The sequence below is a fragment of the Candida jiufengensis genome (genome assembly GCF_024610255.1).
Source record: "Candida jiufengensis strain CBS 10846 chromosome Unknown scaffold3, whole genome shotgun sequence".
NCBI lineage: Eukaryota > Fungi > Ascomycota > Pichiomycetes > Serinales > Debaryomycetaceae > Lodderomyces > Lodderomyces jiufengensis.
The window spans coordinates 1,295,822-1,310,195 of NW_026261560.1; the positions used below are offsets into that span (position 1 = coordinate 1,295,822).

The window sequence follows — 14,374 nt, forward strand, 5'->3', positions numbered from 1 at the left end:
TTGGAACACTAATTGACTCATCAAATATGACTAAAACTCACACTCCAAGAGTAATCTTCGTACGCCACGGGCAAACTTTGTGGTCGCGTGACGGTCGACATACAAGCTTAACAGAGCTTGATTTGGAACCTTTTGGTGAACTTCAGATGAAAAAGACCGGGGAGCTATTAATTGGTGAATCTCAATCTCAAATGATCAAACCTCAAAATATTGTGCAGATTTTTTCAAGTCCTAGAAAGAGAGCAAGACATACTCTTGAGTTGATTTTGGAGGCTGTTCCACCAAAGATCAGGGAAAAAATTCCTGTGGAGTATGATGATGATTTAACTGAATGGAATTATGGCCGATATGAAGGTTTAAAAACTGCCGAGATAAGAAAATCAAGACATGATAGAGGTATAGATCCACCAGATCACGACTGGTCAATATGGAGTGATGGATGTGAAGATGGTGAAGATTATAAACAAGTTACTGAAAGATTAGATAGGTTTATTAAAAAAGTTAAATCAATACATGTTAAAGCTTTAAACGATGGTCAACCAAGTGATATCATTGTTGTTGCTCATGGCCATATTTTAAGATGTTTAGTTGCAAGATGGGTTGGGAGAGATCTTAATGTTGATCCTGCTTTAATGTTAGATGCTGGTGGTGTTGGAGTTTTAAGTTATCAACATCATAATATTAATGAACCATCAATTTATTTGGCAGGTGCTTTTAGAGTTCCTGTTGAAGAAAAAGGCGCTGACATTTAAATTACTCGATAATAGTTACATATAGATTTTTTTAGATATTAGAGATTATAGACAATACATTTAGAGACTTTATTCCAGCTGGTCGCGTGACGGTCGACATACAAGCTTAACAGAGCTTGATTTGGAACCTTTTGGTGAACTTCAGATGAAAAAGACCGGGGAGCTATTAATTGGTGAATCTCAATCTCAAATGATCAAACCTCAAAATATTGTGCAGATTTTTTCAAGTCCTAGAAAGAGAGCAAGACATACTCTTGAGTTGATTTTGGAGGCTGTTCCACCAAAGATCAGGGAAAAAATTCCTGTGGAGTATGATGATGATTTAACTGAATGGAATTATGGCCGATATGAAGGTTTAAAAACTGCCGAGATAAGAAAATCAAGACATGATAGAGGTATAGATCCACCAGATCACGACTGGTCAATATGGAGTGATGGATGTGAAGATGGTGAAGATTATAAACAAGTTACTGAAAGATTAGATAGGTTTATTAAAAAAGTTAAATCAATACATGTTAAAGCTTTAAACGATGGTCAACCAAGTGATATCATTGTTGTTGCTCATGGCCATATTTTAAGATGTTTAGTTGCAAGATGGGTTGGGAGAGATCTTAATGTTGATCCTGCTTTAATGTTAGATGCTGGTGGTGTTGGAGTATTAAGTTATCAACATCATAATATTAATGAACCTTCAATTTATATGGCAGGTGCTTTTAGAGTTCCTGTTGAAGAAAAAGGTGCAGACATTTAAATTACTCGATAATAGTTACATATAGATTTTTTTAGATATTAGAGATTATAGACAATACATTTAGAGACATTATTTAAGATATCATTAATTCATTAGCATAAATAATTTATATATTATGTTAGATAAAAACTTTTTGGTAGACTCTAGTTTAAATTTTGTAAATTTAATTCAGCATTATGTAAACATTTTAAAAGACATTCCCAAAATTTTGAGGCATCTAATTCTTCACCAATATTAACACCATCATCTTCATTTTCATTTTCAACACTATTATTGTTTAGGTATATGCATTCACCAATTCTTTCCTTATTGTTAATTTCAACAGTTATTCTCTTTTGTATAAATTTATAACCATATTCTTTGAAATTATTATCGATAAATGGTAATAAAATGTATACAGCAACTGGATCATGTAAAGGTGGACCTAATGACATACTATTTTCTTGTTTATAAGTCAAAGTGAAAAACATCAATATCTTAAAAAATGCCAATCTTAAATCACTATTTTTTTGAGGATTTAACTCATTATACATTTCATTTCTTATTGATTCAGTTGCAATAATTTTATGAGTTAAATTCAAAGGTGATAATATGATTTTAGATTGATTGAATTTTTTCAAAACATATTGAGCAGCATGAGGATCAGTATGAAAATTAAATTCAGCAAATTCAGTTATATTTCCAAATCCAAATGATCCTCCCATTATTGATAAATATTTGATTTTGTCAATTACATCTGGGTATTTTTTAATTAATTTTGCCATATTTGTTAAAGTACCTGTACATACTATACATAATTCATTTTCATATTCACAAATTGATTTATACATAAATTCTAGGTAGTTTTCGTTAGTTTGTACTTGGTTTCTAGTGGATTTTGGAACATCTATCCCACCTATCCCATTTTTACCGTGAACATTTAATGCATAACTTGGTTCAACAAACAAAGGATTTTCCTCTCCCCGAAAGACTTTTACGTTGTGAACTCCCAATATGTCTAAAATAGTTAAAGTATTATGAGTTGTCATGTATGTGGGAGCATTTCCGTGAACTGTGGTTATACCTAATAATTTGAATCTTGGATTGAAAACAGATAACAATATTGCAAACGCATCATCATTTCCTGTATCTGCATCTAGGATTATCGGTATTTGTTGAATAGTCATTTCTTATGTGTTGTAAATTGGCTTTCACTCTAAATTAATTTGATTGAATAATATAAGTTCAATGATTTTGAATTTTGCAGCCCTTATTCCATTTAAATATTTCAGGATCTGAAATTAAGGATCTTTTGTAAAAAACCAAAACTAATTGTTTGTAAATTAATTTGACTAACAATGGCTTAGAAATTGACTAAACTGTGTAGATTTATAAAGTTTCTAAATTTGTTAATTGGTCTAATATAAAATTATGGTTGATATAAGAATGTGATGTGAAACCTGTGCTTTATTTCAATAAGTGTTTGAAAACATGTGTTTTAATTTGTCTTCTAATATCTCCACTTTTCGTTGCAAATTCTAAAAAAAAGGAAATCTCTTAGAAAGATTTAAGTGATCAAAATATTTTTTATTTCTCGGTAATTATAATAATTACCATTTTATTCTTATAAAGGGAAAGAAAATATTTGATACTGGGCCAAATAAGTTCAAATTCTGGATCTGTAACTAACCGAAGTTATTCCTTATCATTCAACTCAATCCATCAATTCATTCAATGATATAATTTAAATTCATTTACTTTATTATTACACGAAATGAATATGTGTCAAATTTTTTATATTTTGACACATTTTCGGTTAAAAACTTTAAAAATTAAATCAAAAAAAAACGGAAATGTCAAGCGCAAATTTGAAATTTTCTTGGATCTTTGAAGTAAAGAAGAATTCTTCTGATCCAAATTTATTGTAGTAAACCATATCGTACAAATATTAAAGTAAGACATTGTAAAGCCGAACATAAGAGTATATAATTGATAAAGTCAAAAATAAATTAGTTCATTAAGTTAAATGTTGAATAAATATATAAGATTAAATTCACATTATTCTAATTTTAATTCCATAGCTTCGTTAAATTCTTGTTCATTCTCAATATCTTTGATAAATTTTAATATCTCATACCCTATAGAACCATTAACATCTTTTGCCCATATTACATCTAAATGATTATAAGTCGGTACATTGATAAAATTAAAATTCTTGTATTTGGTATAACCTGGTTCAAAATTTAACATGTGCGATAGTAGTCTTTTACCATCCACTAGGTAATCATTGTCTCCTAGAACTAGTAGCATGGGGACCTTTTTAATGTTTTCAGTAAACCAAGTCTTGTTATATGGGAAATACAGCTTCAGTAGTGGTTCATTTGATTTATCACTTTCCGTGATATTCTCTTCAGTTATCTCCTCTAAGTTTCTTTTTGCATCAACAACAAAATAATCAATTTCATCATCATTCATATAAACTTCTTTAGGTAATAAAGTCAGCATAAATCCAAATTGATTAAACTTCCCTAAGTAAAACTGAAACAAATCAACTGAAACATAACTCATATTAAAAATGAATAAAATATGCCAAATTTTTCTATCTTGATCCCAATTTGATCCATTCCAACTAAATAAATAATAAAACATATAGTATGATAATTTACCAAATATCCAATATTGACACAAGTATAATCTCATTAAACATAAATTACGTAGTATGGCCAGGTACCCAAACATTATCAACCAAGCTAGTTTTGGTAATGTACTAACTATAGAAATGAACCATCTTGTATAAAATAACCTTCCAGGATATATAGCGGGTGCAATGGGTATAAAAAAGTCAATCTTGTCATGAATATAACTCAAGTATGGATTTTTCAACATTAAGAAACTTTGTAATCCACCTTGCAGATGTCCCACCAACACTAGTTTATCATGTTTAGGTTTCATACTTAGCACAGTTTCAATAAAAGATGGTAAATCATAATAAGCTAAGTGTTTTATACTCCAATTCCAATATTTTTCACTATTGTATAAATCACCCTTTAATGTAGCATGTTTAGCTTCAAACCATGATCTATTATTACCTAGCCATACGTCATAACCATTTTCAAACATATAATAAGCTAATGAATTTTTACCACTTACTATCCAAGTTGCTGAACATGATAATAATCCATGTTGCATATACATAGGTTTTCTTTCATCTCTTTGTTGTTGCAGTTCTGTCGGATTTATTATATGATGTAATGTTAGAATAAATCCATCTGGTGTAGTAACTTCATATTCTTCCAAGTCTAATTTTAATTGTTTGAGGTAGTATTGTAAATCATCTATTGTTTTGAGGTTTGTCATATCATCATAAGCTTGTCTTGGTATATATCCATTACTTCTTATTTCAATATCCGGTAGTATTATTTTGGATTTACCCCTAATTTTATCAATTAATTGTTGGAAAATCGCCCCAGTACATAGTATTGTACAAAATATAGTTGAAAAGAAGAAACTTATGAAGCTTAGCAAGTACTTTGAAACAAAATTGTATTTATTTTTAACGTCAGCTATAGATTGAACTTTGAATTCATCTTCATCATCATTCATTTGAGAATGCTGGTTGACTATTGGTTCTTTTATGGATGAATGATGACTATTACTTGCTCTAAATTATTTAACTTTTTGTTTAGTCTATGGAGTAATCTGGAACAAAAAAATAAAATGGAAAAATATATTAATTGTGAATCATTTGTAATAAATTTTAATCCTTTACCAGTTAATTTAACTCATTCATGTTAGTATTCTTTTATATATGAATATTTACTATAAAATTTATCAATATCCTCATAATAAAGTTGTTAAAAAAAAAAAAGAAAGATCAAGTAAAAATATTATTTATCTAGATTTATAAGATTTAATTTATTGTATTTTTAAATTATGTTGTGCATAATCTTACAATTAACTTGAAATCAATAAATTATGTAATGATACTTCTTGAATTATTATCAAGAGTGAAGATTGTGAATAGTATAGTATAGCACTAGTATATACGACATTTACAAGTATTTCAGATATATAAATACCAGTAAATAATTAGCATTTAATAGACTGTTTATTTATAATTCAATGTTTTTAGCTTTCAAACTTACTGTTTATATTTTGTGTATTTCATGCTTACTATATAACAATTTCGGGACATGAAACAAATCTTTTTTTAATAGAATTTTTTCGCAACTTTTTATGTTGAATTTCATGTACATCAAGGTGCTCTATGAAATTAAAAAAATCGGAAATTGTAATATCATTATTAGACAATATGATTAATTTATCCATTGTACATAAATTAATGAAATGTGGAAATTTTGTTTCAGATCAAAACTACCTGACACTCTTCAGCTTTTATTGGGAATATGCAAAATCAATTAAATACAACAAGTAGTACATTATTGAGCACAGATGATCATTCACAAAACAAAGTAAACAATAATATCCCCTATCCAGAACCAGTGAAAACAAGATTCTCCTTCAAACACCAACCTACCATTCTTATAAGAGATTCCAAATTACAATGTTTATCAATCTTTCCAAATCAAGATCAAAAGATAAATGATCATTTGAAGAAACATTCCAAAAAACATAGTGATAGAATGAGATGGATATGTGAAAAAGCACATGTTTTGATTAAAGAGTGTTCAACAATTGTCTTTTATGATATCGCTGAAATCATTTATAACATTATTGAAGTTTTGGCAATAGGTGTAATTTTCATTTGCTACACAATCTATTTATTGTATTACTTTTCAAAAGAGATTTTGTACTACCTGCTAATTAGCTGCGTTCTTCCAATTCTTATTGTTTTTGGTATTATGGCTGGTGCCACTATTGTTATGATCAAAGATTCGAATTAATTAGTTTTTTGTACATTTGTATTGATCTTTTATTGGTTACCAGGAGGTTGAAATTCTTTTTCTCTTTCTACTAATTATGTTATCTATTGAAGATCTCCAAACTACAGGAGAATAATCTGCTCTACATCATCCCAAATTACATCATAAGAGCGAAAACTGTGACAAGATTCTAGGTCAAAAAATTCATAATCAAGCAGTTAATATCTTGCAACAGTATAGCTGACGTTATGGTGTTGTTCTAAAACCACTTTGAGGATGTTAGCCTATATGTAGGTTATCCTTATTTTACAACACTTGAAACAAATTGGGAGTGTGAAAGTGTAGTATAGTGGTGATTAATACGACATATACAAATACTAGAGATATATAAAATACAACTAGTTTTGATGATTTTTATAAACAGATGTTATTAGGCTTGATCATGGATTCTAACATCCGGTGAAACAAAAAGACTTTTTCTTGACTGTTTCACCACTACTTGCTAAAGCGACTACTTAAAATTAGAACAATCCAATTTTTTTCATCACAATTTATAAAATTTACTAATAAGTTGGCGCCTAAAATTGAATCATATGTCTCTGTCAAAATCAATTCTCTTGCTCTACTCTCTACAAATTTGTACTTGGCCCAGGAACAAAATAAATTTTGCCCTATTATAATAAAACTAAGGAGGATAAAGACTTATGAATTGTTTCTAATATTGAATAAAATTCAATCAATAATAACATTATTTTGTAGTTGTTTGTCAAAAAAATTCGCAAGAGAACTTCTAAATAACCTTGCTACAAGCCATATTCTTAGATTCATGAGCAATTGGAAGTTTTGATGATCTGAGATTTCCTAGATTTTTTGTGCAGTAAATGAAATATTTATATTTTCGCATAACAAAAATATTGCATGTATGATTTTGAATTGTTTTGAGTGTTGCAAAATTAGCATAAACAATTGGTTCACATAAACAATTTAATAGAAAATAATGACTTCGTGCAAATTTTGCAAGAGCCTCATAGAAGTTGCTGCGGTATGGTTAATAATTGGACTTTTAGGATTTGGTATTTCATTTTTCTTCTATCAAAAAATCTTAAAGGAAATGGATTTTATTCAATCTGAAATGTTCAAATTACGGTTGGCATCAGTGGGAGTTAATAATGCAGCATCAGTTGAAAATAATGAACATCAAGCTGAATTAGTTGAAACACGTTCAGGACCATCAAATAATACAAAGCAACCAAATTTCCGGTCATGGTTAAAGAACAGATGGTCAAATAAAAATTTAATCCACATGCTACCAGAAGGTGATGATGATTCAAAATATGCCCAACGTTTAATTGATGAATACAAAATGTTGGGTAAGTTTTCACATTTTTGGCTATTGATATGTGTTATCAATGGTTTGGATATTATTATAACTTGTGATATGATTTGTTACGGAGGATTGAGTATTTTTTTTGAAAGATGCAAAAAATAAAAGTATCTAATTTAGTCATTGCTTTTTGTTGTATAGTTTGTTAAATGGAATATTATTCTACTGTAGTAGTTAATTTTAGTTACCTCTAAATAAACATATACCTTTATTAATATACATTTGTAATTTAAAGAATAGGGTACATGATATTAAAAGATGCATATAAAAATGATAATTAATATCTATAAACGTTAAAGTAAAAATGTAAAAAAGGTTATATGAAATGTAATTCGGAATGTTGGAGAAACGCCAATTCATTTATAATAAAAACCTTTTAATAAAAATTAGTAACAATTAATAATAGTAGTATAATAAAATTAAGTAATAAGTAATAAGTAATTATAAAAACAATAATAAAATTTAATAATAAGTATGAAAAATAATAGTATTAGAGATAAGTCATAAGTATAAATAAGTCAAATCAATAATCAGTAAGTAATAATAAATTCCTTATTGTTGAATTAAGACTAATTATCTGTATGAGTTATTTGGTAATAAATCTATTTTTATTTTATTTTGCAACCAAAACATCATTTCTGAATATGACACAAAAACGGAGTTTATTTTTTTTTAAAATTCACTTATAGTCACTTAAGGCTATCAAATAACTAAAGTTACATTTTTCTAGAGAAGTCTGGAGTTATACTTTCCAAAACTTCCTCTTAATTCAAGACCTCTCTTGATTTAGTCCATTTGGTTTTTCACTAGCATTCAATCTTCTTGAGTTGTCTTAAATATAGGTAAATGAATTATTTTTATTTTCATTGAATTCCAATGTTGTCCTTTCTCTTTCTATTTGTTTGTCTAGAATAGAATTTAGTATTGCTCAGTTCTTATTTAATATAATCACTCCTCTTCCTCTTCTGATTTTTTCTTATTAGTACTTATCTCCTATTAGTATAATATATCTCTCTTCCTCTATTTATTGCTTCTTAGTAACATAGTATATCCTGAATGAAATGACCAGGATTTAGTATCTGGAATCTTTATAATTCTTATTGCTATAAATTGAAAGGTTAGACTTGAGCCATATATCGGTATTAGATGTTAATTTATGAAAGTCTTGAGTTACACCTCACAACATAGTCGTCAAAATACACAAAATATAAACAGTAAGTTTGAACGCTAAAGAACGTTGATTTAAAAAGATACAATCTGATTTATAAATTTACAGTCTAATGACAAATTATTTAATGGTGTTAAATTCAAATAGAAAAGTGCAAATCAGATTTCAATAAAATTAAAAGTCAAAACGTAAGATATCAATATATAACGTCAAGGACTACTTCTTTTAAACCTCATTGATTCCACATATAAAGCAGTAAATAAATTTTCTACAAAAATAGTACAACGTATGAATCCTTTAAACCAAATAATTATATTTGTGGATCAGAATTTCTCTTCAAAGGCATTTGTTATAATGTAACAAGATATTTGCGCCAAACACCAATCATCATATAAGACAACCAGATAGAAATTACTCCATCATTTTTCCCTCAAGGGAATCAATTCTTTCAAATCAACTCAACCTCTAACAAGAAAGGGTCTTAATCAATGACTTAAAACGCGAGATTTCATCATGTAGTATAAAACTTGGAAGGTCATACAAAGAGAAAAGAAGAAGAAAAGTAAAAAAGTTGTAAAAAAATTGTTTTGAAAAATTGAAAATTTTATTTTCTTCGAAGTGGTAGTGTAAAAATATACAATATGTAAATTTAATAATCTCATCTTATGTACTTCACTTTTGCAACCAACTTTTAATTCATCAACAAAATCATTAAGAAGTATATAAGAATGGCCCCCAAAAGGAAAGCTACTAGAGCCTTAGAGTCATCAAAGTCAAAAAAGTCATCACCAACCACAACAAAAGATGTACAAAAATTAGGTAATGAAATACAGACAGAATCAAAATATAATAACTTTGTGATCTTGATCAATCAATTAAGAGATATAAAAGTTAAACTTATAACTGAAGAAGACTCCGAATTAGAATCATTAGGTAGACAAATTTTGGTCGTCGTAATGCAAAATTTCAAAACATTATTTGAAGATGGGAAATTGACCAAAACTAAAAATCAAGATGATCATACAAGATTAGTTGTGAATTGGGTATTGGAGAAATACGATAATTCCAAGACTATACTTATGGACATACTTAAGACTAAGTTAAGTTTTGATTCATCGTTACAATTGGATGTATTAGACATACTATTTGATTTATTAAAAATAGGTTCAGAATATAACAAATCGGAAAAATTTCCAACTAAAACCTACCAATCAATAATCGAATCATTATTAAATAGTTCAAATGGAGAAATTTTATCAGATGGGTCATCAAATAATTTTATTTTGTTGGAATTCATCGATAGTTTTTTCAATAAGTATTGGGATTTGCAATTTTACTTCTTCAATAACTTATCATCTATACTAGAAAACTGGAAAAATGATTTATCTGAGTTTAAATTACAAAAAGTATTTGCAAATTTTTTAACAATAATACGAAAAGAATCATTATTTAATTCAAACGAAGAAGAATTGAAATCGATACCTACATGGTTACCAAAATCAAATTTATCATCATCAATATATAAGATCAACCTTTTCAAATCACAATTTCAAAAAACAGTAATAACTATATTATCATTTCCTTTGACAATACCACAATATAAATCAATTTTATTAATTTTACAAAAAAGAATTATACCATATATGTCACAACCTCAAGGTCTTATGGATTTCTTAACAGACTTATACAATTTAGAAGATACAACTACCACATTGGAGGAAAGTATATCAGAAGATTCAGATAACTTAATAATCCCAATATTAACATTAAATTCATTATACGAGCTCATAAAAAATTATAATTTAGAATATCCAGATTTTTATACAAAATTGTATTCCTTATTGAATTCCAATCTATTTTATACAAAATATAGATCAAGATTTATTGGATTAGTTGATTTATTTTTATCATCAACTCATTTATCTTCGAATTTAGTTGCTTCATTCATAAAGAAACTAGCAAGATTATCATTAACTGCAAGTGCTTCTGGTGTTGTTATAATTATTCCTTTCATATATAACCTATTAAAAAGACATCCAACATGTATGATCATGATACATAACACAAATGAAAATGATACTAAAGAAGAAATTTTGAACGATCCATTTAATAATCAAGAAAAAAACCCAATGAATACAAAAGCAATAAATTCATCATTATGGGAATTAGAAATATTAATGAATCATTATCATCCAAATATTGCAACATTGGCTAAAATTTTTAAAGAGCCTTTTAAAAAGCCAAATTATAATTTGGAGGATTTTTTGGATTGGAGTTATTTAAAATTATTGGAAACTGAACAGTCAAGAAAATTTAAATTACAAACTACTGCTTTAGAATTTGAAGAATTTAGTAATATTTTAAATGATAAAGATAATATTTTCAAAAATAATGAAGTTAATGAAAATATATTATTAGAAGGTTGGAGTTTATAGTAATATACTGTACTGTATATAACAAAGTAATGCTACCAAATTCTGTTAATTTTAATTAAAACTTAATTAGGAAATATAATTAAAATTAAAAACGCGTTTAATTAAACAATTTTTATTTTTATTTTTTATTTTTATTTTTATTCAATTTTGCAACTCAATTTGAATAATGGGAAGCTTTATAATTTTTATAAAACTATTCTTTTTCTAATCGTCAAACCATTTGTCATTCGTTTCAATACCCACTGAATTACCTAAAATATCGTAATGGATGATACCAATAATACTCAATTAGATGAACAACAACCATTAGATGCTGTATTTGGTGATAGAGTTCGAAAATTTCAAGAATTTTTAGATAGAATTGATTCAAACACTGGGATTGATTATAGATTACAAATTAAAAATTTAATTATAAAGAATAAAAATAGATTAAATGTTTCAATTGATCAAATAAGAGACTATGATAGAGAATTTTGGAATGGATTATTAAATCAACCTGCTGATTATTTACCTGCTTGTGAAAGAGCTTTAAGAGATACTGTTTTAACCATTTATGATCCTTCAGATAGTACATTCCCATCAGATTTTGATTCAAATCAACAATATTACCTAAGTTTTAAAGGAGCATTTGGTAATCATTCAGTCACTCCAAGAACTATAGATTCAAATTATTTATCCAAGATGGTTTCTATTGAAGGTATTGTTACAAGAGCTTCATTAGTACGTCCAAAAGTTATAAGATCAGTTCATTATGCGGAACAAACTGGTAGATTTTATGCAAGAGAATATAGAGATCAAACTACTTCATTTGATGCAATTTCAACACCTGCAATATATCCAACTGAAGATATGGAAGGTAATAAATTAACAACAGAATATGGTTATTCAACTTATAGAGATCATCAAAAAATATCAGTACAAGAAATGCCAGAAACTGCTCCAGCTGGTCAATTACCAAAGTCGGTGGATGTTATATTAGATGATGATTTAGTTGATTTAACGAAACCTGGTGATCGTATACAAATTGTTGGTGTTTATAGAGCTTTAGGTGGTGGTGCAAACAATGGTTCTACTTTTAAAACTGTTATTATTGGTAATTCGGTATATCCATTACATGCAAGATCTACTGGAGTATCTTCACAAGAGAAAATTACTGATCAAGATATTAGAAATATAAATAAAATATCAAAAGATAAAAAAATATTCGATATATTATCAAATTCTTTAGCTCCTTCAATTTATGGATTTGATTATATTAAAAAAGCTGTTTTATTAATGATGATGGGTGGTGTTGAAAAAAATTTAGATAATGGGTCCCATTTAAGAGGTGATATAAATATTTTAATGGTTGGTGATCCATCCACTGCCAAATCTCAAATTCTAAGATTTGTTTTAAATACCGCATCATTAGCTATAGCTACGACTGGTAGAGGATCTTCAGGTGTTGGTTTAACTGCTGCAGTTACCACCGACAAAGAGACTGGTGAAAGAAGATTGGAAGCAGGTGCTATGGTTTTAGCTGATAGAGGTGTTGTTTGTATTGATGAATTTGATAAAATGTCAGATGCTGATAGAGTTGCAATTCATGAAGTTATGGAACAACAAACTGTAACTATTGCAAAAGCTGGTATTCATACTTCATTAAATGCTCGTTGTTCAGTTATTGCAGCTGCTAATCCTGTTTTTGGTCAATATGATGTTCATAAAGATCCACATAAAAATATTGCATTACCAGATTCCTTATTATCACGTTTTGATTTATTATTTGTTGTTACAGACGATGTAAATCCTACAAAAGATAGAATTATTTCAGAACATGTCTTGAGGATGCATAGATTTATTCCACCAGGAATGGTTGAAGGTGAACCAATAAGAGAAAAATCTAGTGTTGTATTGGCTGTTGGAGATGATGAAACCAATGAACAAGAATTATTAGAACAACCAATATTTGAAAAATTCAATGCATTATTACATGCTGGTGTAGCAGCTTCTTCTGGTTCAAGAAAAACTCCAACTATTTTATCAATCCCATTTTTGAAAAAATACATACAATATGCAAAACAAAGAATAAAACCAGTATTGACTAAAAGTGCATCAGATTATATTGTTACTACTTATTCAAGTTTACGTAATGATTTAATAGGGAGTAATCAAAGAAATACCGCTCCAATAACTGCAAGAACTTTGGAAACATTAATTCGTTTAGCTTCTGCTCATGCTAAAGTTAGATTATCCAAAACTGTTGAAGTTAAAGATGCTAAAGTTGCTGAAGAATTGTTGAGGTATGCATTATTCAAGGAAATTGGTAAACATGCTAAGAAAAGAAGAAGAACTACAACTGAAAGAAATAATGAAGAAGTTCAGTCAAGAAGTAATGCTACAGAAGAAGGTCAACCTAGAGATAATGTTGAATCCGAAGAAGAAGTATCTGAAACTGAAACGGAGGAAGAGGTAGAAAGAGAAGAAGTATATGTACCAAGAGTTACTACAAGAAGACAAAGATTCCGTGAACAACAACAACAACAACAACAACAACAACAACAACACCAAAATCAAGAAGACGTTTCAATTGAAGATCACTTACGTAATACTCATATCTCAAATGAAAATGAAAATGAAAGCACTGAAGGAGAAGAAGAAGATGCAGTACCACCACAATCACAATCACAATCAACATCAAGACCACAACCATTGGCACCAATATCAAATTCAGTATCAAACGCACAACAGTCAACAATAAGTTCAGAACGATATATACAATTTTCAAGAATAATATCCAAAGTATTAAGATCAGATTTATTTAGTGGAGAGTCAGCACCATATCAATCAGTTATTGAAGCAATAAATGAAGATTTAGATCAAGAAGATCAATTTAGTGAATCCGAATTACAAATTGGATTGAAAAGAATGCAGGAGGAGAACAATATATTTATAGAGGGCCAAAAAATATGGAAAATTTAAATGTGAAGGTGGTTTAAAGGGTTGACAATTTGCTCTTCTTTTGATAAATTATATATGTATT

General features: G+C 28.3%; 8 protein-coding genes across 8 annotated transcripts; 6 read left to right on the forward strand and 2 right to left on the reverse strand. All coding sequences in view use genetic code 12, as the record gives it.

Moving 5' to 3' along the window:
- Positions 1-26: 26 nt before the first annotated feature.
- KGF54_003040 (histidine phosphatase family protein) lies at positions 27-752 on the forward strand (the record flags this gene model as incomplete). Its single annotated transcript, XM_051763586.1, has 1 exon — positions 27-752. One exon carries the CDS (start codon positions 27-29, stop codon positions 750-752), a length of 726 nt encoding a protein of 241 aa, XP_051620410.1.
- A 145-nt stretch (positions 753-897) lies between these two features.
- On the forward strand, positions 898-1,503 carry KGF54_003041 (histidine phosphatase family protein; the record flags this gene model as incomplete). The annotated part of the gene is made up of 1 exon (XM_051763587.1): positions 898-1,503. One exon carries the CDS (start codon positions 898-900, stop codon positions 1,501-1,503), a length of 606 nt encoding a protein of 201 aa, XP_051620411.1.
- Positions 1,504-1,646: 143 nt separating this feature from the next.
- KGF54_003042 (trifunctional uridine nucleosidase/nicotinamide riboside hydrolase/nicotinic acid riboside hydrolase) lies at positions 1,647-2,669 on the reverse strand (the record flags this gene model as incomplete). Its single annotated transcript, XM_051763588.1, has 1 exon — positions 1,647-2,669. The coding sequence occupies one exon, from the start codon at positions 2,667-2,669 to the stop codon at positions 1,647-1,649; it is 1,023 nt and encodes a 340-aa protein (XP_051620412.1).
- An 871-nt stretch (positions 2,670-3,540) lies between these two features.
- On the reverse strand, positions 3,541-5,085 carry KGF54_003043 (sterol esterase; the record flags this gene model as incomplete). Its single annotated transcript, XM_051763589.1, has 1 exon — positions 3,541-5,085. One exon carries the CDS (start codon positions 5,083-5,085, stop codon positions 3,541-3,543), a length of 1,545 nt encoding a protein of 514 aa, XP_051620413.1.
- Positions 5,086-5,888: 803 nt separating this feature from the next.
- KGF54_003044 (uncharacterized protein) lies at positions 5,889-6,386 on the forward strand (the record flags this gene model as incomplete). The annotated part of the gene is made up of 1 exon (XM_051763590.1): positions 5,889-6,386. The coding sequence occupies one exon, from the start codon at positions 5,889-5,891 to the stop codon at positions 6,384-6,386; it is 498 nt and encodes a 165-aa protein (XP_051620414.1).
- Positions 6,387-7,476: 1,090 nt separating this feature from the next.
- KGF54_003045 (uncharacterized protein) lies at positions 7,477-7,854 on the forward strand (the record flags this gene model as incomplete). Its single annotated transcript, XM_051763591.1, has 1 exon — positions 7,477-7,854. One exon carries the CDS (start codon positions 7,477-7,479, stop codon positions 7,852-7,854), a length of 378 nt encoding a protein of 125 aa, XP_051620415.1.
- A 1,791-nt stretch (positions 7,855-9,645) lies between these two features.
- NOC4 (ribosome biosynthesis protein) lies at positions 9,646-11,352 on the forward strand (the record flags this gene model as incomplete). Its single annotated transcript, XM_051763592.1, has 1 exon — positions 9,646-11,352. One exon carries the CDS (start codon positions 9,646-9,648, stop codon positions 11,350-11,352), a length of 1,707 nt encoding a protein of 568 aa, XP_051620416.1.
- Positions 11,353-11,616: 264 nt separating this feature from the next.
- MCM3 (MCM DNA helicase complex subunit) lies at positions 11,617-14,313 on the forward strand (the record flags this gene model as incomplete). Its single annotated transcript, XM_051763593.1, has 1 exon — positions 11,617-14,313. The coding sequence occupies one exon, from the start codon at positions 11,617-11,619 to the stop codon at positions 14,311-14,313; it is 2,697 nt and encodes an 898-aa protein (XP_051620417.1).
- Positions 14,314-14,374: the final 61 nt, after the last annotated feature.